This window comes from Coffea arabica, chromosome 2e (assembly GCF_036785885.1).
Source record: "Coffea arabica cultivar ET-39 chromosome 2e, Coffea Arabica ET-39 HiFi, whole genome shotgun sequence".
Taxonomy (NCBI): Eukaryota; Viridiplantae; Streptophyta; class Magnoliopsida; order Gentianales; family Rubiaceae; genus Coffea; species Coffea arabica.
Genome location: NC_092313.1, coordinates 9,843,309 through 9,868,522, shown reverse-complemented (window position 1 = coordinate 9,868,522; position 25,214 = coordinate 9,843,309). Strand labels below are relative to the sequence as shown.

General features: G+C 34.2%; 2 protein-coding genes across 3 annotated transcripts; both read right to left on the bottom strand.

Moving 5' to 3' along the window:
- Positions 1-695: 695 nt before the first annotated feature.
- LOC113730820 (polyadenylation and cleavage factor homolog 4-like) lies at positions 696-8,898 on the bottom strand. Of its 2 annotated transcripts, none has more exons than XM_027255766.2 (7): positions 8,368-8,898; positions 7,037-7,138; positions 6,687-6,950; positions 3,461-4,186; positions 1,964-2,956; positions 1,315-1,860; positions 696-908 (listed from the first exon to the last, which is right to left on the bottom strand). In XM_027255766.2, exons 1-7 carry the CDS (start codon positions 8,722-8,724, stop codon positions 876-878), a joined length of 3,021 nt encoding a protein of 1,006 aa, XP_027111567.1. In that variant the 5' UTR covers positions 8,725-8,898; the 3' UTR covers positions 696-875. The 2 variants fall into 2 exon arrangements, with proteins under 2 accessions (XP_027111567.1, XP_027111568.1); XM_027255767.2 differs by having other exon boundaries at positions 1,964-2,953; positions 8,368-8,897.
- Positions 8,899-10,442: 1,544 nt separating this feature from the next.
- On the bottom strand, positions 10,443-13,587 carry LOC113730819 (vacuolar protein sorting-associated protein 28 homolog 2). The gene is made up of 2 exons (XM_027255765.2): positions 13,263-13,587; positions 10,443-11,834 (listed from the first exon to the last, which is right to left on the bottom strand). Exon 2 carries the CDS (start codon positions 11,740-11,742, stop codon positions 11,107-11,109), a length of 636 nt encoding a protein of 211 aa, XP_027111566.1. The 5' UTR covers positions 11,743-11,834; positions 13,263-13,587; the 3' UTR covers positions 10,443-11,106.
- Between the last annotated feature and the right edge of the window lie 11,627 nt (positions 13,588-25,214).

Here is a 25,214-nt window from a genome sequence, read left to right as displayed (position 1 = left end):
AGCAAGCAGCACATGCAGGCTACAGGACAAGAGGACAACAGAATGGAAATATGCGGGGAGGCAGGCCACTTAGTCCCATAGGAATAAATCATAAAGCAGAATGAAACCCAAAATCAGAAAGTCTCCAGGAGATGTAAATAATCGAACACTTAAAAAGACTTCACAGTCAAAGCTCCGCTTGCCATAACATAAGTGTGTGCACATCCTGAACAAAAATAAGGGATATCTTTGCTAATTAGCTGCATTAAGCATATAATAAGACTAAAGATCCCAACTTGGGGTCACTGAGTCGATATAAAGTATTACATTGAATTAACATCAGAATGAACATCGCTAAATGGAGGACACCATAACTTGAACGAAAGATGCAGCCACGGTAGTACTGTTCGTTTGCCTCCAGCAAATCGATTTGCTTAGTACAATGAGAAGCCACCTCCAAGACATACACGGAAATTCTCCAAGTTCATCCCCCTGCAAAACTCCAATTGAACAGCACGAAGTACTGGATTATATCCCCCACCCTCCCCCTCAAGCCAATTAAACAGCTGAGCCAAGAAAATTTTACATTCCCAAAGTTCGGTACATCTGAGTCGTTAGAAAGCACTTAATATCGTGTGTTCTCCAAAGACGACAAAATGCAAGAAAAGCTAAAGACGTCTAAATTCTAGACAAGAAAAGAAGAATACCAGAAAGAATGCATCACAAAATCATGTCACCTTTTTCTGCAAAAAATGTGGATGGTACAGATCCAACTATACATTTACATAATTCTGGCACAGTACATAAAAAGCGGAAGAGAAGATTATTAAGATGAAGCAACTCTATATGATGTTACAGCAAACCTAGATGGTGATGTAATAAGGCTAACTCCACATTCATTTCTTTTCACTACCCTCTCCAGTATAACCCTGCATAAGACAAAAGGCAAGACATAATTAAGAACCATAACTCACATTGCAGCAACAAGCATACCACCAAAAATCTACCCAGAATACAAGGCACTCGCTATAAGTTCCAACAGCCTTAAATTGATTAATGTGAAAATACAGGAAGCAAGCTACCTATCATTGACTTCAGTTAATCTCTCCTAAACTAGGGAGTCCTTGCAAACCCCAAAAAATTAAGTTGATGTAGAGTACATAGTTGTCAAGACGTTACTGCTTTAAATTCATAATTACTCACCCCACCACCAGCAGAGAGCCCCACGCATGATTTTAAGCATTTCCAATATCAAAGAACCCATTAGACAATGATATTGACCAAGCAACAAACAGATGTCTTTCATATTCAGAAAAGAAGGTAAAAGATGTATACCCCTCTATCTTTTGACAAAACTTCAGCAGAAGCACCACTGGTCTCTGACCTGCATTTAGAATGTATTATGGGACCTAACTGGGACCTGTTCATTCCAGCTGTTGAACCAGTTGGTGCATTCATGTAGACAGCGCCCCTATACATCCATTCCTCAGTCTCATCACTATAAAAATCATCAAAGGGCTCTCCACATAATGCACAAAATTTCTGGTCATCATCAGCAGGAACAGCCAATTCTTCATCATCATTCTTCTCCACAGCATCCTCAATGGGTAAAAAGCTAGGAACTGCATCGGTTCCCAATGCCTCTGCATTCCTAAGCCACATGTCAACCCTCACAAACCAGTTACGAGAGGGCTTCTGCTTGTTTTTAGACTTGCGGTTCCTTTTAACATGCCAATCCATGTGACTGCTATGAGCCTCTTGGCATTTGAAGCGAACACCACAAGCTGTGCATTGTCTGGGAAGGTCAGCATATAGAGCTTTTATTGCTGATTCATGACGCACCCTAAGAGTATCTTGATTGAAGTCAAGGACCATCGAATCCTGTACATCAAATGACACGATTTAGAATGACAGACAGTTCAACAAGATTGGAAAATTGAAAACAAAATCAACTCCTTTGATGATACTGCAGAGCAAGATATACCTGCATGGGAGCTTCTTTTGTTAAAGAGATCAACCCTTGGGCCATTAGTGTATTAAACAGACCAGAAAGTGGACCACCAGCTGGAGGATTAGGTCCTACTGGCCCAGGATTTTGAGTGATATGTATCATTGTGGAAGACACAGGACGGGAACCTTGTAAAGGAGGCATGGATACCCCTGGTAAACTCAATGATGCATTAACAATACTGGGAACAGGCATAGACGACTGGACATTAGGAATTACATTCTGCAAGCCTGCACCCATGATAGCATGAACACCATGTGCTTGAGGAACATATCCATAATCCAGAGGTGGTCTAACTAAATTAGAAGGTGGTAGATAAGGAACAGGTGGAACCATATTCTGACGTGCTTCCTGGGATGGCAGTGGTTGTGGTTGCGAATATGATAGATTTACATGTGGTCCAACTTGCAGATTTGGAGGAATAAGCCCACGAGGTTGACTTGAAGGTTGAGGCATGCTGACTGGATTGTTTTCAATAGAACCTAATTGCTGACCAGGGAAATTAGGCATAGTCATACCCTGATGGCCAACTGCATCTGGCTGATAACCGATTTGTTCATGCATTGGAGGACTAGCAAGCAAAGCTTGATGATAAGAAGCACGGATATTTACAGAAGGTGGCACTCCCATTGAAGCAGGTGTTGCAATTGACTGCATTTCAGGAGTTAATGAAGCAAAACCAGAAGAACCAATTCTTGATACAACAGCAGAGGGCCCTCGAATTCGAGGATCTGCATTTGGAAAATTGCTGACTGAAGGAGGCTTATATTCAGATGAAGGTGCTATTCCCATGCCTGAAAAGGACATTTGATGATTCCTTCCACTCCCTTTGATGCTTAAATGTTGCTGAGATGACCGAACATGAGACTGAGGCATACTAAAACCATCCTTTGGAAAATGAGAACTAGAAACGTGCTTATTCTCATCGCGGAATCCAGCAACCTTCTTAATCACTCCACGAACGGACTGCTAAAAAGAATCAAATACAATTCAAGTTGTGTCTCAATTTTCAAATTATGTAACCAAAAAGAAATCAGTCTATAAAATTAATCTATGAGAAATTCCCCTTAAATATCAGTGTGTCTCCTAATAGTAAGTATTCCTTATTAATGGTCAACCTCTGACTCATTGAAGGAAGCATTCCTCATCATGAAGTTTCATCTTAACTGCTACATTGATCTACATCTACCACAACATCAAATTATTATGATCACCAAAAGAGTCTTCTCAATAAGTTCCAAAGGCGTGTAATGCAATACAGAGTCAACAAAGCTCAAAGTAAAGGATAAATAAAGAGGACAATGCTCTCTCAAGTCAGATGAATAATAAACATTTGTAGACTCAATAAAGTGGTTGGCAAACACTAAAATTGATAATGCAAGTCAACTGATTTTACAAACTGTGATCAACAATATAGAACATAGCACAGAAATCCATAAAAAGGAATATTAGAAACACAAAGCATGGCCATACACTGACTGCAGAAACATTCTCAGACGGTGACGAGTCACTAAATATAGGGAGTTGGGCCTGCTTAGAAAAGTTGTTTCTGAAGTCTGAAGTCGCCAAATGCGGATCAGGATGCGTTCTAAAGCCAGGTCTTGTCCTAAAATTTGCAGACGGTGGGATGGATGATGAAAATAGATCATTATTCCGACTACTATCCCCTAAAGTTGGGCTCATATCCTCCCAATTGAATTCTTCCTCCTCGGTATTTTGCCATGTCTTCAAAGATGCACTTTTATTGATACCATTTACAATGGAGTGATCAACCTTAAGATGTTTATGACTTGGTGGCTTCTCCCTCTCATCAATTCCATATGCATCAATCAAAGCCCTTGGCCTATCGAGGTCGATACCATTGTTATATCTGTATGCAGGAGTTTCGAATTTCACACTGGTACCATTGGTCAAAGTATTCCTTTGCCAATCACTTGCCTCTTCATGTCTGCCAGAAGTTCTAGCAAAGCCATACTCAAATCCAGACTGAGATGGAGAAGCCTTTTCAGCTGCTCTTCTGGGAGAACCATCTACTGCAATATTATCTAGTGAAGGAGATAATGACCTGCCATGCTTAACTCCATATGGAGAAGACGACCCAGCAAGCCTGGCAGCCGAAGGCCGGATCATCTTTACAGCACCAAGGCCGGAGGCTGTATTGTCTGTATGATCCCTCAAGCTCAACCTCTCAGTTACAGCCTGTCAAGAGATTAACTGTGCATTATAAAAAGTAAATTCACCATATCCACTAGCAGGATTTTTGCCAAAATGTCAGATTTTATGGTAGTTCCTCTGGCAGTTAAATATTTAATAAGTGAAAAGATACACATGGTACTTTCAAAGAATGCTTTATAAACGTGAACATAACAAAACCACACAGGAAAAAAGAGCCCTCTCATGATACCATAAATGTCCCCACACCACTAAATATTGTTCAGCAGACACTCAGAATTAATTATTTCTCAATCAGCATTATAAGACTTATTTAAAAATAAAAATAAAAACACACACACACACACACATATGGTGCCACGACAGTACCAGGTTCAATTCCAACTTCACAGTCCATATCAGCATTCTTGAGTGCCAGTGCAAGTCAACAAGTGAATGATTTCGAATTTAAGAAATGGTTGATGTACAAGATACTATGCAGCTACCGCTTTTTTTTTACAACTCAAATGTGATATCAGTGATGCAACCTTAATGAAACAACTCAAGGTACAATCAGGACCACACTGTCTGCAGACAAAGGGGGAAGTAAGGCCCTAAATGGACTCCAAATCATAAACTTGTAGAATTAGGGGGAAGTAAAAACCCCATTGTAATAGAAGACTTTGGTAAAAAATAAATAAATAAATCGAGTGAGGTCCACATGTTCATAACTATTGGCGGACCAAAGAAAAATACTAGTTGCCTTGCTCACAATTACTAGGTAAATATTTACAACTGAAATGTGACATCAGAAAAGAAACCTGAAATGGAACAACTCGAGAGAATCATGATGACAATGTTCACCAGACAAAGGGGAGGGGAAAGAAGAAAACAAGCTCTAGATGGGTTCCAGATTCTAAAGTTAAAGAATTATGCAGAGAACCAAAAGTTTGCTAAATATATAAATTAGTTACTTCCACAGATTGATAACTAATGGCAAACCAAAGAAATTACCAGACGCCATCCTCATAGTTACCCAGAAAATGCTACTCTAAGTGGTAAAGTGCAGATTCAAATCTCCATGCTCAAATTGATGCATCGCATATAAACTTTCTGCTCACACTCCCAAATTCTAACAAAAATCTCATGTTGGTTGAGGAAGAGATAACTTGTAGCTTAAAAAATTGAAGCGCAAACTGCTGGCACCTTTTTCCTTCCCAAATGATGCCACAGAATAATTATTAGAATTTGGCAAGGAATGCATATCCAATTATATTAGCATCATGACACTTACTTGAATAGAAGAAAAAGTGGAGTGTGGGAAAGTGAGGAAAAGGAAATTAGACCTTCTTACATGGTTGTTTAACTAGAAAAATTTTTCAAACTAGCAGTAGTTACCAGATTTTTGTCTAACCAATTTTTTCATACAGAATTGTGCAAATTTTACAGGACACAAATTGCAAGAAGTACAGGAAGATGTGACAATTCTAAAAATTTCTTGTAAACCAAACACACAAGCAAGAAAAGGTACTTCTCCTGGCAATCAAAACCTAAGCATGACATAGTTCTATGCATTCTAAAGACCACAACCTCCCACAAAGTAAGCCAGCATGATGTTCACAGCTTTTGCATTTACCCTTCTAAGGTGGCCCAACCCAAGAGAACAGAGATCACTGGGCTTCCATTTTTAGACACGCATATCAGATAAATCTTGGGGCGCCTTATTTACCCAGACACATAGAGCATGGGCTTCTGGGAATCGCATACTAACTAATGCATCAGATACACCAGCATTTTTCTATAAATCATCAACAACTTCAGCATTTATAAGTACTCCCTCCATCCAATTAAAACTGTCAGCCTTTCCTTTTCGCTAGGTCCCAGATTTATTGTCACTTACCCAGAATAGCAAATATTCTTCCAACTCCTGCCTTACTTTAACTATTTTTTTCTGAAGTTTGCGGGGCAATCAACTTTTGCATTCATTATTTGCAAAGCTTCTAAAGCCGCATGGGATACACCAGAAAATTGTTTTGTCAGTAGCTAGCAGGCTCAACTCGGGGATGGCAGCAACAAAATTAAGCACGCATAAATTAATGATGGTCACATTGCCTATTGTTACGATGAAAATTGACTATCCAACCCACTTTTGTGTGGGTAAAATGGGAAACTCAAGCTCCATACCCCACTATCTCTCAACCATGCATAAAAAACACAGAAATCTAAACATGAGGAAAAAATATGGTATGGACGGAGTAATCTTTGAAAACCTGACTTGGTCTCACAGTGCATTCAATAATAAATTCCACAGTATCACCTTCAACAAATGAAAACCAGGACTGAAACTACAATTATGGCAAGTTGGTAGGAGGAAAATATGGAAAGACACAACTCATAGCGCAATTGGAATGTTATACTCAGTAATGGGACAAAATTGTAGTTGAAGCAAAAACTGCACGCCAAGATCTAGTGCATAACTCAGAAATAGATATAAGGCATAAGGACAAGAAAACATAAAGGACAAAAAAGAGGTAAAATAAAATCTTACAGCATCAGCAGTAGCATGCCCCAACTGACGTCTTGCTTCCAAATATTTTGGATTTACATGTATGCCATGAGTTGGCCGCGGCGATTCAGAAGCTCTTCCTGAAGTTAAGCTGGAGGGTTGATCATTCATTGGGGGGGAAAACTCCAAAAGAGCCTCAATCTTCCGGAGTACAGACGAGTGAAACACAGACGACCAGGTTTTGAAGAGGTGTCTCATCGAAGGATACATGTTGGGGTGCACTTGATTATATGCCTCACAGAAGACCTTAGCAGAAATAAATAGGGTCCCGTCAGATAGTAGAAAAAATTAAGGTCTTCCTGAAGTTTAAAAGACCCAATTAATTTGCCTACCTCTGGCAAACGAGCAGAGAAGTATCTCACATAATCTCTTCCAATATTCTTTACAATACTATCCAGGAGATACAAAAACGGGAGTTTTTGTTCAACTGGGGCCTGAAAACAGCAGGTTACACATCATGAAGATTAAACATATTTTGAAATGAAAAAGCTGCATGTTATACACAAAAGTTACCAACCAAATTTAATTCTTTTTTCTTTTCTCATTTTTTTTTGTTGCTGGTGGGGAAGGAGGAGAATATAAGTTTTCTTCAATTTTGAGCACAAAAAACTAATTCTGCAAAATGCAAACAGCAAAAGAATGTCTTATCAACAGAATAAAATAGGAGAAATAGAAAGACTACATGCTTTACAAAATAGTGACATGTCCCAGTCATGGTTTATCTTGCTTTAAAGTTCTTAAATTGCTATTCAGGCTATTTCTTGATCTGAAAATGCAAGCGGCCAATATGATGCCACGACTTACAGATTGCACCTGACAGTTTACAAACTGCTGGCAACTAAAGATTCATCACTAAATGAATTCAACAAGTATAATGCCAACTCTCGGCAAATGTGAGGGGCATTGGGACAGATTAATACAAATGTATATTTAGCATATACAAGTGAAAAACAAACTGAAAGCACACAGCATCATTAACTATACGTATTAGCCTGCATCAAATGCATAGTAAAAGTACCACAAGGACGAGATTTCATAAAAGTAGTGTCTTTCCAACCAAATAAATATTTCTTGCTAATTCTCAAAGCATTGCAAAGAGAAACATCTTTTTTTCTGTAGAATCTAAGGGTGATTCTTTCCATCATTCGAGAAGCAAGTTAAACTAGATACGTATTAGGGTCATCCACATTCTGACGTTTAAAATCAGTAATTCCCCTAAAAGGTTCATTTTGTCGGTCTTAGATTCTAATTCTTAGTTGAGTTTGTGGTCAAGAATGTCCATCAGACTTTTGAAAACCGTCAAGGCATCAAAACTTCAATTACCCGTTGTTATTGAACAGTTATTGCATAGTATGTTCTCTCATCATAGTTTAATTAATCTATGCGCTGGTTATGGAAAAAACTGAGAGCTCCATTTGTCTGAAACACCCCACAACCACAAACTTGAATGCGAGAAAAGAGAGGAGAGGGAGGGGGGGAAGAAGGGAAAAAAATGCAAATCTTGAAACTTTTCTACAATACAAGCGCTAATCTGAAACACTATAGCTTCTATAACTTCAATTACACTCCAGTACAAATCAAAGAAAACGAAAAAAAAAAAAAAAAGAGACAGAGAGAGAGCACTTTTACAACATATTCCAAAACTACTCCTACAAAACCCTACCTCAATAATCCGAGCACAAATAGCATCCGCAATGCCTTGACCGTGCCGCCTCTGTTCTCCGGCGATAATCGTAAGGTCAGTAATAACAGGCTTGGAATTAAAAACCAGGTCGGACAAAACCACTTCATAAAGCCTGACAACGTCATCACTACTCAACAAAACGACGTCGCCGCCCTCGGAAACCCTAAGTTCATCTTCCCTCTCCTTCAACATATCCCTAAACCTGTCCAAAATTGAAGTAGCAACCGGCTTTGAAACGACATCGTTTGCCATTGTCCTGTTCGAGTTCCCAAAGCTTCCGCCTCCGGCTCCTCCTCCGCCGCCGCCGCCGCCACCATTCGCGGTCGAAATATTCATCGATCAATGAATTGTAGAAAAAAATAAAGAGGAATAGAGATAGGGCTAGGGTTTTATACCATCGGTGCCGGGAAGAATCGAACGGCCGTTACTGCCCATTGGAGAAGGGTTTTGCGAAATTGGAGAATTTTTTAAAAGAAAATAGGAGCATAAAAGTTGCAGAGTTGCAGAGACGATTTTACTGTGTATGCTGCATCCATAACTTAATACTGGTACAGTGGTACGTGATTTATATTTTTGGGGAGATGTGTCAAGAGTCTGGAGGGGGAAGGATAATTTGATTTTAGATTAACGGCTGTGATGTGATGCTTGTCTGAATCTGTCCTTCTCCAATCTCCACGTGGTAAAACTCTTATATGCTTTGCTTTTCAAAAAAAAAAAAGTGAAAAGAAAAAGGGGGGTTTTCTTTTTCTTTTTTTTTTCTTTATGTTAGTTTTGTTAAGTGGGGTTTTACGTTTCAGGGGTGCAACTGCAAATGAGTCCATTGAAGTCGGATATCATGCTAATTAAGTTTCATTTTTCAATTTTTAGATAAGCTTAAAATTGTGTTGAATTTTGGTTTCATCATTTTTTTTATTCTTCTTTTCGTTTGAAAAAGCCATTTTTTATTCAAGTTTTACAGAGCTTAATGCCAGTAATAGATATTACGTGAGCCTTTAATTTTGTGCGTCTAGGAGAAATTTGTATTAAAAGTTAGAAAATATTAATGGCACTTCCTTGTATGTTAATCACACTTGTCTTTGACTTTTTTACTCACTTGAAATACTAAAAGTATAAAAATGCTCTCACTCTTCATTTTAATTACAACTTCATAAAATGGGGTGATTGTAGATTTAATCAAGGATTATGGTGTTGCTGTCTAATTAACGTAATAAAAAGTCACAGATATGATTACAAATAATTATTTAAAATAATTAATGTAATACTTTTGTGATGTGATGTATGTGAAAATATAAAAAGATGGATTGAAAAATGTATTTATACTGCAAGCGAAAAAATATTTTGAAAAAATTTGCTATCCAAACATAGATATCTTCTCGAACTTATTTTTGGAATAATAAGTTTAGCCATACTTTCCGTTATTGTGTAATATATGTACAGCGCGAGATAAACGATGAGCTGTTCACATTTTTTTAGTTTCTTATTCATACTTTCCGTTATTGTGTAATATATGTATAGCGCAAGACAAACAATGACTTCTTCATATTTTGTATAGTTTCTTATTCGTGAAGCGTTCACATTACATTTTTTCAGTGTTACATCGAGTCGTAGAACCTGCTGCATAACAAAATTCAAACATTATCTGAAAAGTAAAATCAATATCCTTCTTCTTGTAATCACAATTGTATATGGTGTCGGATATATTTTTTTTTTTAGGGTCTTCTTACCGAATCCTATTCTCTATCGAGTTACCATTGATTATCTTCATTAATTATACTAAACCTTGAACGTTGTATTGTCTATTTTGACACCGTTCTGGGCCATCAAAAGATTAGTACTCGTTGAAATTGGAAAATGCCTGTAAAGACGATAGAACACAACTTTACAGTTCCAAATAGCTATGAGTTTCTTACCTGAAAGAGTAACAGGTAAATGAGAAAGCAATTCAATGCGTTTCTCAAGAGAGACCAGAAAGAAGGAACTAGGAAATGAGAGGTTATAGGGGCACATTCAAGTGTGGCAAAGAGTCTCAATCATTCCCATAGACAACCAAAAACTGAATTCGAACACATGAATAATTGTATTACACACAAGACAAAGCACAACAATTGTATCGTGGTTACTTGCAAGCTAACAAATTGTCCCTTGCCAAATTACAGAGGGAGCTACGTGCACAAACATTTTGTCATGATTATATTTTGTTTCAAGAAAGGAAAAAAAAACCACACTTTAAGTTGTCAAAATGCAACAATCTGTTGACAGAAGGTCTCGCTCAATGCTGAATGCCATTAAATCTGTTTACAAGCTAAAGGAACGACGTTCGCTCATATTACCATCAGCTACTTTCGCCCAAAAATAACACCGAAGACCTGTTTAAGGAAGCAGCGAAAGAGTCTCAACGAATGTGCAAGATATCATTATATGAATAGCTCCCACAACCTGTGGTTTTTACCATATGTTAAACAGGTCCCAAATTGAATGTTCTTTCTCTACCACCTTCCTTGAACATTTAGACTGCCCAGCGACAACAAAATCTCCATGAGAACCATATCCAAACTAACTCGCCACTACTTCCACTTCTTAACCAATACAAACTAAGAGACACTTGGCTTCAAGACTCTACAACCTAAAAACAGGGCCATTTCAAAGCTGAATCCCAACAGAAATTGTAAGCAAAAAGCCAGTTGTTCCCATTTACTTGCGATATTCACAAATCTTAAGCTAAGTTCCAGCAGCAGGCAATGCTGCCATGAATGAATTATAAGACGATTCCAGGTCAAAGTGAAGTTGTCGAGCCTGCTGCTCTGTCAACTCATCTGCAGCTCCCATCTTTGACAGCCTGGCTATCCACTCTCTCATCTTTGTCTTGCCCTCAAAATCATGGGGCAGGATTGAAAGTTTATTCAAGGAAGCAGACAAATCTGAAAGAAGTGGATGTACCTGATCAACAGCAACCATATTTAGCTTCAGGGAGTCCATAGCAGTAATGAAGTTTTGCACGCATTCTGCCACTATAGCAGCAGAGGTAGTGGCTGACATCGCAGCAGCAGCTCGATGCTCGATGGTGGCAGGAACTCCTGAGGTAACCAGCCGATTAAGGGCAGCAGGGCAGTCCATTTTATATGTGTCATGAAATCGCTCAATGTTGGGCACAGTATCTTTCAATGTTGAAGACAGGGTTTTAAAATGTGCAATCAGTTTTTGGCATTCAGTTTCATACTCGATTGGTGATATGATGTCACGAACATAAGCTTTTTCAAGCTTCTCGGTGGCCTTTACAATTGCAAAAAGCTCAGCAAAGTTGTCATACATCTCCCTTTCACGCTTGTCATTCCATAGCTTGACCTCCATGTTCATCTTTTTATATGTATGTGGGTTTTATACTTTAGACAAATTCAAGGCAGGTTGGAGAAGAGGACGGGACACGCGCAAAGGAACACGTAAAGCTACTGCAAAACCATCAGAACCACAATATATCAGATAAAAAGCTATGCAATTCGATACACGCAAAGCGTACATATAAAGAAGCAAGCAGCTTGCTCTTTCTTTAGTATGCAATTACTGTATTAATATCTCAGTTTAAAATTCTCTGTAATTAAGATTCTTATTTTCCATCCTATACAAAAAAAAAAAGTCAAAATCCTTCCTTTACCAAAATTTAGGGACTAAAATCAATCAGTTAAGCAGTTGTCAAACTAATTACGAAAAGTGACTTTGAAAGAAGTACTCTGAAATTTTGAAACGTATTCTCGTTTTCAAGGTTCTGAAACGCCAAAAACTATTTCCAGAACCAAACTCGACAGTAGCCTCTCCAAATCAGTTTTCTTGAGCTTAAAGGTAAGGTAAAAGCATAAGCCAGATGCAGATGAGGATGCATCCATTCCTATGTTACAAAAAACAATCAGCTGCAAAATAGAAAGTCCCCTTAATAGTAGAAGTAGAAGAAGAAGCAGAGCAAAACAAATGCTTCATTGCAGCGTCTGCACCTCAATGTAAGATTTACACATATACATGACCATTCACCCCAACTTGTCAATGCAAGCTATTTGCTCCCCAGAAAAAAAAAATTAAGCCCAACTTGTCAATGCGTGCTTAACAGCAATAGCATACAGTAAGGAGAAAGGCAGAAGAAAGCAATGCCTGAGGGGGCAGATATCAGAACCATACAATCAAAATTCAGTCTTTCTAACAAATTAGATTTGGAAACAACCTTTCTGATTTCAAAATTTTAAATGCCAAAATCAGAACCATACAATCAAAATTCAGTCTTTCTAACAAATTAGATTTGGAAAACAAACTTTCGTTTCAAAATTTTAAATGCCAAAAGCTATATCAGTTCAAAAACAGAAGTCAATTTCCAACAAGAGCAACTGAAACAACTTCTTTAGCTTCGAAGAACCTAAAAACTAGCTGATATTAAGCAAAGAGGAAAAGCCCTTAATCAGAACTACTACTTTTCACGAACATGTAAAGTGAACATGAACCGTTAGAACATCTGCTTCCTGATGTAAAATGCGGCAAACACGCTCGACCATTAACCCTAAATTTGCAATGCAAAATCAAGAAGATATGTGAAGTAAGCGCATAAAGTAGAACAACGAAAGAAAAACAAGAACCATATAATAAAAATCCAATCTTTATAACAAATTACACCCAATTAAGAAAAGCCCATCTCAATTTATAATCCGTTTGTATTCGTCGTATTTACTAACCCTCAACATTTTAATCAAGAATTAGCCCAGAACAGAGTTAAAACTAAAACCCACTAGCAAAAGGGAATTTTTAAACAAAAAAAATTCAATCAGGCAACTTAAAAAAGCCCCAATCTTTCATTCAAAATGGCTAATGGAAAAAAATATATAGATCCAAGGGCATACCTCAGAGGACGAAGAACATATAGGAAGCTGAAAAAAAGTCAGAGTAACAAGGAATAGTACGGGGTATTTGTATAACGGGAAAGGGGTGGGCTATGGGGGCGTTAGGAAGGGGGTGGGTTGGAGGGCAGCTTACGGACGTGGGTATGTGAGTGGTAATAATTGAAAAACGCGGCTTTGAATAATGGGAAGAGTGCTGCAGGTGAACTACTGATGTATTCTATTCAACAAAACAATTGGATTTGATTTGGGAAGAGAGAGAGAGAGAGAGAGAAAAGGGCCTGATTGCTGAACAGAAGATAGATAGACGGACAGATAGATAGAGGGTACTTCCTATCCAGATTGCTGTTGTATGCTTGTGGCCATAAGATAGTTTGCGTGTACGATTTACCATTTATTACTTCCCCAAGGCCCAAAGTCCACTGGGTTACTTATTTGCCATTTACTACAAGTTGTATTTTTCCCCGAGTGAAACTATGGGCTTGTTTGGAAGGTGAGTTTTTTGAGTATTTATATAAAACTTTATTTTAGATCACTGTAGAAATTGTAGAAAAACTTTGGGTCCGTTTGGATTCCTTGTTTTTTGGTCTGTTTTTGAAAAACTGTTTTTCACATCCCAAATGTTACAGTAAATGTATATTTCAAAAACAACTCCAAAAAGACAAACCATATCCAAACAATATATCAAAAACAACTCTAAATACATATTTAATATGTTTATTTCAATTTGTATATTTCAATTATGTATAGGATATATATATTATAATAATTTAAATATATTTATTTATGCATATTATAAATATTTTATTTTATATAAAATATATTTTTATATATTTATAATATATTTATATAAATATTATATATTATATAAATTATATATAATATAAATATGTAATTATACATTTATATAAATATTATATATTATATATTATATATTTAATATATACATAATATATATTATATATATTATACATTTATATAAATGTACATTTATACATAATATATATATTTATGTATATTTATAATATACATTTATATATAAATTATATATAATATAAATATGTAATTATACATTTATATAAATATTATATATTATATATTATATATTTAATATATACATAATATATATTATATATATTATATATATTATACATTTATATAAATGTACATTTATGTATAAAATATATATTTATGTATATTTATAATATACATTTATATTATGTATTATATATAATATAATACATTTATAGATTTATAGATTTATATTAATATACATAATATTAATTATACATTTATATGCAATATTAATACATTAATACATTTATATTTATTATATTAATACATTTATACATTTATACATTATATTTATATATATTTATAATATATTAATTTATACATTTATATAATATTCATTTATAATTTATACACATTTACAATAATATACATTTATACATTTATAAATATATTTATATTATGTATTATATATAATATAATACATATTTATTTATAAATATTTATAAATGCATAAATGTATATAAATATAAAAATTATAAATTATAATATTCATTTATAATTTATACATTTATAATAATATACAATTATACATTTATAAATATATTTATATTATGTATTATATATAATATAATACATTTATATATTTTTATATAAATATATTTATTTATAAATATTTATAAATGTATTATAAATGCATAAATGTATATAAATATAAAAATATAAAATTTATAATTTATAAATTATAATATACATTTATATAATATTCATTTATAATTTATACATTTATAATAATATACATTTATATGTTTATAAATATATTTATATTATGTATTATATATAATATAATACATTTATATATTTTTATATAAATATATAAATATTTATAAATGTATTATAAATTCATAAATGTATATAAATATAAAAATATAAAAATTATAATTTTTAATTCATAATTTATACATTTATATAATATCCATTTATAATTTATACATTTATAATCATATACATTTATACATTTATAAATATATTTATATTATTTATTATGTATAATATAATACATTTATTTATTTTTATATGAATATATAAATATATTTATTTATAAATATTTATAAATGTATTATAAATTTTAAAAATAATCAAAAATATGTTTTAAAAATGCATCTAAAAATAATCCATAAAACATCTATGTAAGATGAAAAAACTTTTTCTTTCTTTCTTTTTCTTTTTCTTCCTCCCTTCCCACTTCTTCTCCCTTCCCTTTCCCCCTCCCCTATTCCCTCTCCCGAACTCTGCAAACGCATACAAAATTTTTTTTATTTTTTGCTTTTCTCCTCTCCCCCCCTCCCTCTCCCGCCCCCGCCACCCCTTTCCTCCCCTCTCCCCTGCCACCCCCCTCGGCCCGTCACTCCTCCCATTCCCTCCCCCGCCACCCCCCTCTGCCCACCATCCCTTTCCTCCACTCTCCCCCGCCACCCCTCTCTCTCCCTCCACCGCCACCCCTTTCCTCCCATTTCCCTCTCCTCTCCCCTCCCCCTCGTACTCCAACGCCAGAGGAAGTCGAAGCACGTGGTCCCCATCATTGAAGCTGCCGGTCTGGACGAAAGTGCCGTCAGGCATGAGGGAGCCAGAGGAGCACCAGATATCAGTGAGAACTATGAGGGGGCGAAAGGCGTTTGTAGCGACGTCGTATTCAACAGAATGTGCAGTGCAGTCCACTTTCAGGGCTTGCTTTTGGGTGTCATCTCTGCATTTGCCACTGGCCAGTGAAATATTGGAGGGGCCAAAATCTGTCCTGTCATAAATGACCACATTGTCATTGTTGAGGAGTTGCATGTGCATGGATGTGATACCAATGCTTGATTGGAGTAGAGCCTACTGGCCTCCGGTGGTGGCGGCCTCCGCAAGTTTCCGGTGACATGGGTGCAGAAGTAGTAGCACTAGTAGTAGAACCAGGCGGTGGCAGGGGAGAGATGAACGTATCAGATGCGTTCGAGTAGTCATGAGAGTTTGTTCCATGGCTTTAATGTTGTCCAGGCATGCATTCACCCACTATAGAGGGGGAGAGTGGCGGAGGAGGGAGAGTGGCGGGGAAGGGAGAGGGGAAGAGGGGAGAGGAGGAGAGGGACAGAAAAAAAAAAAAAAAACTTTTGAGGTGACCGGTTCCGGAGAGGTGGTGGAGGTAGTGGCTAGCATGGTGGGTTGGGTGAGGGAGGAAAAAGAAGAAAAGTTGAAGGGAAATTTTTTGTGTATTAAATTTTTGAAGTGTGTAGGTAAAAAATTTTCAGAAATTTTTTGAAATTCCTGTAGCAAAATTTGTTAAAAAACTAGTTTTATACAAACTTGCTAAAAAACTACACTTCCAAACAGGCCCTGTATAACAACAAGAATCATGGACACATGCAAGAATCATGGCCATGGTCTGAATAGCTCTGAAAATTATTTGGACTGCTTTTCCCTTCTATAGTTCTATTCATTCAATTTGGATGCCCAATTTTTCTGCATAATGTTAGTATTACTTTACATTATAAATGTGTTCTTAGTTTTCTTTTTTATTTTTTTAAACTAACTTATTATCGTATAAACATCCATCACAAAAGTGTTATATTATTTGTATAGCAAATTATTTGAGATTATTTTTAAAAAAAAATACTGTAATACTTTTTTGATGTGATATATATGATATTAAAAAATGTGTTGATAATGTAAGCAAATAAAAAAAAGAACAAATAATCCACTATCCAAACACGTTATTGTTTTTAAATATCTTCCTGAATGATCTTATATCTTAAGACACGTATGAGAAAAAAAATGATATACATGAAAAAAATGATAATTCAATAATATGTTTAAGCAATTAAATAACATGTTTATAGCATAGTATAACACGAATTTGTTTTTAAGATATTTACAAATCCCAAGATATGGAGCCAAACCAAACTCCAGTAATAATTTACATTTTCATTTATTTTTTAAGTGAATTAAAATTATGTTTAAGTTTAACTTTATTATTGTTTAAGTTTAGTTCTGTTAAAATGGTTGGCGTGAGTTGAGTTTGAGAATTTTATTTTTATTCGAGAACTGTGTTTGAGTTCAAGTTAATTATTGTTTGACAAATATGTCAAAATGTTAACTACAAATAATTTAGTTGGAAAGCTTCATACTTTTGATTGTCTTCCAAGCTTATAATTTTCCAATAGACCGAGCATCTCTTTTGCCCTTAGTATTCTTCTCTTGTCTCGTGGACTAGTAAAATGTTCCAAGTAGCTTTCCTCATTCTGGCATGCAAGTCTAATGGATGATGGAGGCGGAGGGTATAATATTGCACCAAGGGTGTAACTGAAATCCCAATGAACAAAGTGAACTATAAGAAATGCACTGCTCTCTTTTGGCTAGGATATTGTCTAAATCTATTATTTGAAAATAATTACTATAATGTTTTTATAATATAATGTATGTGAAATAAACATATAATTAAAAATATAAAAAATGAATTGAAAAGTGCATTTATAATGTAGGTAATTTAAAATAATTTTATATCCAGACACATAGATGTACAATTGATCTGTGAATCTCAATAAAAAAAAAAAGTGATATATTGATATTCTTTTTTTAAAAGTCCACTTGTTTTATGTTTTTGTTTCGGACAAGATAAATTTTATTCTACATTTACTCCTACTCTATACTAAGGGGAATGGGTGGACTCAAAGGGGTCAGTGGAGAATTCGGAGAAAACTGAAGCGCCACCGGACCAAATACTAAGGGGAAGAGGTGGACTCGAGGAGGTTAATGGAAAACTCAGAGAGGAGTAGAGGACTAATCGCCATATTGAACCAGACGGGTACCTTTGCACCCGTTGGTAAAATTTTCAAAAAATTCTAAACAAGAATGCAAGTTAAAAGATCAAATCCCTTAACCTATACTTAAGGAATAGCCTTTTAAAACTCTTTCTGGTGGCTTCAAATTCTCTGTCCCCAAAATAGTCTCTGTCCTCTCTGTCCTTTATTTGTACAGCTGCCACGTGTCCCTAGTTTTTTGTTAACTCAAACTCAAATAAAACGATAATAATCGGTTTACAAGTTTTGTTAACCCAAACTCAAACAAACCGATAACTCAAAACTTTTTTAAAATTTATTTTTAACAAAAAAGAGTCTTGTTGATCATAATTTTTAACAAACAAGTTTAGCTCTTTCTAATTTTTTTACATCTTGTAATTATGTAAATGCGATGATTTAAAATTAATTACTCAATAGTTTTGAGTTATCTGTAAAATCAGCCATTGAGTAAACCTGTCAATCGACTATTATCGGTTTGTTTGAGTTTGAGTTAATAAAACTTGTAAACCGATTATTATCGATTTATTTGAGTTTGGGTTAACAAAAGGTTAGGGACACGTGGCAGCTGTACAAATAAGGGACAGAGGGGACAGAGACTATTTTGGGGACAGAGGATTTGAAGCCCTTTCTGGTGGCTAACTACTTGAGGAGTAGTTGGTTCCACTTGTTTTATGTAATTGTACGTAAAATTATCAAATGATGGAATGGTAGGAAAAAAAAAGGAAATGTACTATCTCTTAGAATATCCATAATACTTGTTTCAATTCAACTCAAAATAAATAAGGTGAGCTTAAACACAATTGTTCTCCTTAGAGAAATTAAATCAAGTTTGAACATTATAGTGTTTGACTCATAACAATGAGAGAGGAGAGACAAATGCTCAATATGTATAAATTGGCACTTGGATCCTCGGTGACATATTTTGAGTGCCAATCCAATGCCACCTCTAATATTGCGCCAAGTGTCCTGCTATTATTTGCATTTTAACTTTCTAATAATTCAAATTAGTTTGATTTAATATAAGTTTTCTCTACCCTCTAAACCTTTGAACCAAAATTAACCGACCGATCTAATTCATTTACCAAACAAATTTGAATTATTAGAAAGTTAAAATGCAAATAATAGCAGAACACTTGGCGCAATATTAGAGGTGGCATTGGATTGGCACTCAAAATATGTCACCGCTGATCCCAAGTGATAAATTGGAGGGTCTAACTAAACACATTCAAACTAGTTTCGATATTCCGTTTGGTTTGGTATTTTCTAAAGCTTTTATAGAAAAATGCACTACAATGATTTGATGTATGTGAGGTAAAAATGTGATTAAAAAATATAATCATAAAAAACATAAAAAAATTTTAATAAGAAACCACAATCCAGTTACCGCATCCGTTTTGTTTTTATTTCTTATTTGCCTGAATTCTGTCTCGGGGATTCTACGCAAATGCCGGGAAGGCGACGCATGCACCCTGAAGGAGGGTGAAGCCAAAATGGCGTTACAGTTGACTTTGCACGGTAACAATCGTAGCAATGAAGTCACACCCAAGAACAGCAAAACACGCACATTACATATATTTTTAATTTCTTCTCGGGAAATCGTTTCTTACAATAATGCCTCTTTGTTACGATAAATAAATAAATGACCTGGGTTCAGTTGGGATTGGATATTTTTAAGACGACCATAATTGGGCCAGATCTTCCTCGACAGAATTCGCTGCAACATTTGCATTCCCACAAACACAATTCCAAGTGGCCCTATATGTAGCTCATCTGTGGTCCATTGAGAAATGCACGCCCAAAGGCCCAACTCCTCAGAATTTGTTTTACTCCCTCAATCCCAAAACTGGTTTGTTCTGACTATTCAGGAACAGACTCTTTGGGATAGAAATAGAATCTCCCTGATTAGTACATGTTATTAATATCAAGCAGAGCAATATATATATATATGTATATGTATATATTCAACAAGATTGATCATTGTCTAACTATTTGCCAGCAGATGTTGGTTATGTATTGAACAACAAAAGCTTTCCTTCATTTTGTTGTTCATTGACAGCACATGAATGGTTTGTCCTTTTGGGATGTAAATAGAGTTAATGCCGATTTTGGGTTCAAAAGGATTTAAATTACATGCACGTATAAGCCTTGTTCTCATTTGTTTTAGATTTTGCTAATCTGATGATGAAAAGTGATTACAAAGAATAATCAGAATCAACGAAAAGTTACTCTTTAGTTGATTATAGATTTTATGGCAAATGTTCATTTTATTGTTTGCGATTTTGGGTTATATTTTTTCGAGAAGAGAAGAAAAAAGGGTTCTTGGGCCTTGCACGCCTTGGTTGAAGACTACAAGACAATAACATCATGAATCGTGATCACTGGTTGAAATTCTTTTTTTTTTTTCATTTTTTTAAATTTTAAAGTGAAGTTATCTCTGTAAAGTGGCTTTCTCTGGTTAATTATTCGTGATGAATTAGTGTGCCAGAAGAATGACGTTTGACAACATGTGGGAAATTGATGGGACTTGATTCCCTTATCATGTTGTTTGATGGTTCCAAGAAGAATTAATGGTCAATGAACAATCTGTAACCAATGCCTCATCCCCTTCTCCAAAAAGACCAACAGCAATTCTAATCGTACATCTCTAATGTCAAAAAGTTTTATTTTCTTGTCTCTGTTTAATAATGTGTTTCCAACTGTTGCTCTGCGTGTTATTAACCACATCTTATAATTGACCAAATGTTTTCATTTCACGTTTCGTTGAATTTTTGCTGGATTCAAAAGTTTTTTTTTTCCTTATCATAAAGTGAAGTCTGAAATGCAATTTTCTAAATAATAATATTTCGCTCATATGATAGACGTATTTCTTAATTTATTTTTTATATTTTTATTTATTTATTTATTTTATATATATTACATCATAAAAATATTATAATAATTATTTTAAATAATATTCTATCCAAACAAACCAATTTTAACACGGCAGGTTAAAAAGAAAAGAAACTTCTTGTTCGAGAAGAAAAAGAGATCCTCCTCATGTTTCTTGTTTCTGAATGATTTCGTAGTCAGACTGCACTTCATACATGATGATTATGACATCTAATTGATGTGATTGGTTCTACAATTGGAAAGTAAAACACACCTATGGATGCTAGCTATTTTTGTAAAACGTCCTATCCTGTTAATACCTTCACTTATATTCTTCTGTTAACAATTGGAAAGTAAAACACACACATATATATATATATAGATGTTTACTATTTTATGCTGTTTCTGTTCATGAATATATATATATTTTTAAATTTCTTTCTGGAAGTGCTCCTCTGTTAACTTGCAAAGTTTACATGCTTTTATCTTGATTGGACGTCAATATCCATAGCTAATTATTTTGATGGAGAAGTCTTACGAGCATTAATTTAATGGTGATTATCTTCCACTAACGAATGGCATCACATCCCAATTCAGTAATCTTCTGAAATATGACAACCATTCTATCAACCAAGTTCCCACTGTGACGGGCCTAACATGACATCTAGCTTTTAGAGACCATCGAAAAAGGTGAAAAAGACCAAAAAAAAAAAAAGGAACAAATATATTGTTGCAGTCATTATGTAGCAAGAATTTATTTAAGGGATAATTTGAGAAACCTCCCCTAAAGCTTACAGTTTCGCTGAGCTCCTTTGAAGTTTGAAAAATTACACATACCTCTATTATTATTTTAAATAACAATTTTACCCTTAAATATTTTAATAAAATTTCCTTATGTGGTATGCTTATACTTAGAATTAGTTTTAAAATTATTTTTTCATTCTTTTTCCTTCTTATTCCTTTTTTTTATAAAATTTTTGCCAATAAAACTGTAGTACTATCACTATTGCCTCTAGTTTCTATTATAACCAAATATCGAACTAGTGATTTTTTTGACGAATTAATTTTATATGTAATTCAATATTTTTACTGATATTTGTTTTCTATTTTTTGGTGATAGGGTGTTAATTGTTAGTAATTTTATTGTTAATTTTCCTTTTTGTCCTTACCAAATATTGTTTTAATTATCAATATTTAATTATATTTGGTATTGGATTCAATTTCAGGGAGTGGAGCAGAAAACTACAAAAAAGGATGGACTTTCTGGAGACAATTGAGACTTCAAACAAGCCACAAACCTGGCCCACATGGTGATATAGGTGGACTGCATTTCTTTTGCTGAGGAGGAGTGTCTTGAATCCTAGGAATCCTATGAGCAATGAGAAACGAGAAAATAGGAAATATTAAGAGGCCTTACCTTTTTGTACTTTGATTGGGGAATCTCGGCAGGGACCACAGGGATAGTATTAGTCATCTTTCTTTTGGCTTTAAAAGGGGACAATCGTGCAGAGGCTTGAGGGGCTGAGTCTTTAAAATAGTTTTAGTCTTTTCTTTCTTTTTCTTTGTCAGGAGCACGCCTACTGTTCGACAATATTTTCCAACGGAAAAAACATCTCTTATTTCTAGCTTCCTAGTGGAAAACTTGATGCCTTTGCAATCAATTGATTTGCGTATAGATTTATTTAAGCGGTGTGGCTAAACCTGTCATCTAGTCGAAGGCCAACTTGAAGGTGCGGTTCCAAATATCTGTGAGATCGAATTAATTTTATTTATTTCTTTTGTTCATTGGTATTTGTACGTTTCCTGATTTAATTGCTTATACTTGTTATGTTATTTGAATGTCAATGGTCTGATATTCGAATTAACCTAATGATCTAATGCCAAATTAATTGATTGAATCCGTAATTGTTCAATCGATTAATACTAGTGGCGACTAGCGTGATTGGTTTCATGTTAGGGAAACGTATGATCTAACTTAAACAAACCCTCGTAGCGTGTTTGTTGGTTAGGATTGGGCTTTTCTAATTATTATTGCAATCGAGTAATTAAATCATATGGTCGTATCTAGGGTTATTTCTTGGTTAGAAAAATAGTTAACGGTCGTACCTTAACTATCGAGAAATTAAGAAAAAGCTGGTTGTTCATTGCGTGTATGACAACTATAACCAATCTAGTAATGAGTAATCGAATTATCTTTGCATCGATGATCAGTTAAATGGACCGTGTCTGAAAAGTTGCACCTTTGGCTAGAATCGTATTGGTTATTGATTAATTGTTGTTTATTTCTATTAGTTGTTTCATTAGTTAGTCAATTAGTTATTTTATATTTTTCAAAAATCCCCCATGCACTGAACTCTAGCATAAACGAATTATCCCCAATCTCTATGGATTCGACCCTACTCACCGCTATATACAAAATTTGTATTTTTCTTCAGTAGATAATTATTATTGCACAGGTTTGACACCCTGTCAATTGGTATTAAAATTAACAATAAATAAAAAACGAATGACATAAAAAACTACTAAATTATGAAAATCCTACTACTCCAAAAATTCATAAATTCTAAATGAATTATTTCAACATTTTCTTTTCTATCTTATAAATCTAAATCCATAATAAAATACCATCAAAAGTATCATGTCATAGTAATAAAATTATTATTATAGTTGTTTATCAAATAGTATATATGGACATGAAAATTTTGGCATCTTTTCCTTAAGATTATACTAAATAATCTTATAATTGTATAGAAAAATAAATTAAAACTCATTACACAAGGGCATTTTTGGATATTCCTTTAAAAAATTGATCAAGCCAATATTATTTTAAGATTTTGTTATTAAAACTATCAAATCAAGAGAGGTAAGTGTAATTTTTCAAACCTTAGGGGGCTTAGGAAAGTCGTCGAAAACCTCAAGGGAGGTTTATGAAATTATCCCTTTATTTAATTTAGGCAAAACTATAATAATTTTTACTTTTGATTGCATTTACAGTAAGAATTAAGTTCTGGAAAAAAATGGTGGGAAAAGAGGCTAAGAACCAGTACAACTTCTTCCGCAAATTTTCTTCAACTTATTAGCTCCTAAGCTAAAACTTTGAGCAATCTTTACATGGCCACTGCCCACATCATTGTTCATTGGTTCTTTTAACTTTCTCTGTAACTTGGAAGATATTTCTTCAATTTGAAAAGTAAGAACAATTTTTATTTTTAAGTTTACATCCCATATTCATGATCCTGTAGGATCTTTTTTTTTACTTTATTTTCTTTTCTTTTCGGGAACGTTAGAAATTGATCCTGTAGGATAATTGAGGTCATTTTTTATTATTACTCATCTATGATGGTGACTGCCCAAAAGATGGGCTCTAAGTTTAATAAACCTATATTTTTGTTCAACTTTTTGTTACCATTAGAAATAGGCTTATTTCAATAACGAAAATTACATGAACCTCACTCTTCTGTGTATCCTCCGCAGTCTTGCCATGCTTTGTTGTGTATAGGATTCTGGACCGGGTCAGCCTGAATTTGGTCAATTTGGCCCAAAAAAGCTTACTGCATCTAAACTTTAATTGGGCCAAACAGAATTTGACTCTAGAGATTAGGTCTAAACTAAATGTGAGCTGGGTTTGAGACCAGATTGAAGTCAGGCCCATATATGAGTATAACAATATATGTAATATATATATATAATAATATCTATAATTTATAATTATCTATATTATATATAAAGGGTGAGGAGGGTGTTTGGGATAAACAAAAATATGTTATTTTATATACTTAAACTACTCTTGATGATGACAGAACTTTTGGTATAAAGAAAAATCTATCTATCTGTAATAACTACCCACTACTAACATGATTTTTTACCAAGTAATATATATATTTTCATATTCTATTATTTAACTTATTAATTTTAATTAGCAACTACCAATTATGATTATGAATAACTACCAAATAACTACTTTTTATAACTTTTATTTTGGTAAATTTTTTACATATGTATTTTCAAAATGTAAAACCAATTTTTTTGAAAATGATTTCAATAAATATACTCACAAATATTTTTATTAGTTGCACACACATAGTGTGTGTCTTGAATACTAGTACATATTACAACATAAAATGTTAATAATTTATATGTAAATTTGAATTACAAGTTTTATATTTAATTATGAGTTTGGACCAAATCCGATTTAAACCCGAAACTCATATAATAATATAAGCTAAGTTTGAGCCTTTTT

Coding starts and splice junctions, on each gene's coding strand:
- LOC113730820 (XM_027255766.2), bottom strand. CDS start 8,724: ATGAATATTTCGACCGCGAATGGTGGCGGCGGCGGCGGCGGAGGAGGA. Junction 4,187..6,686: donor GGCATGCTACTGCTGATGCT/GTAAGATTTTAT, acceptor ATCTCTTGACAG/GCTGTAACTGAGAGGTTGAG. Junction 909..1,314: donor TTTTGTCAAAAGATAGAGGG/GTATACATCTTT, acceptor TGTCTTATGCAG/GGTTATACTGGAGAGGGTAG.
- LOC113730819 (XM_027255765.2), bottom strand. CDS start 11,742: ATGAACATGGAGGTCAAGCTATGGAATGACAAGCGTGAAAGGGAGATG.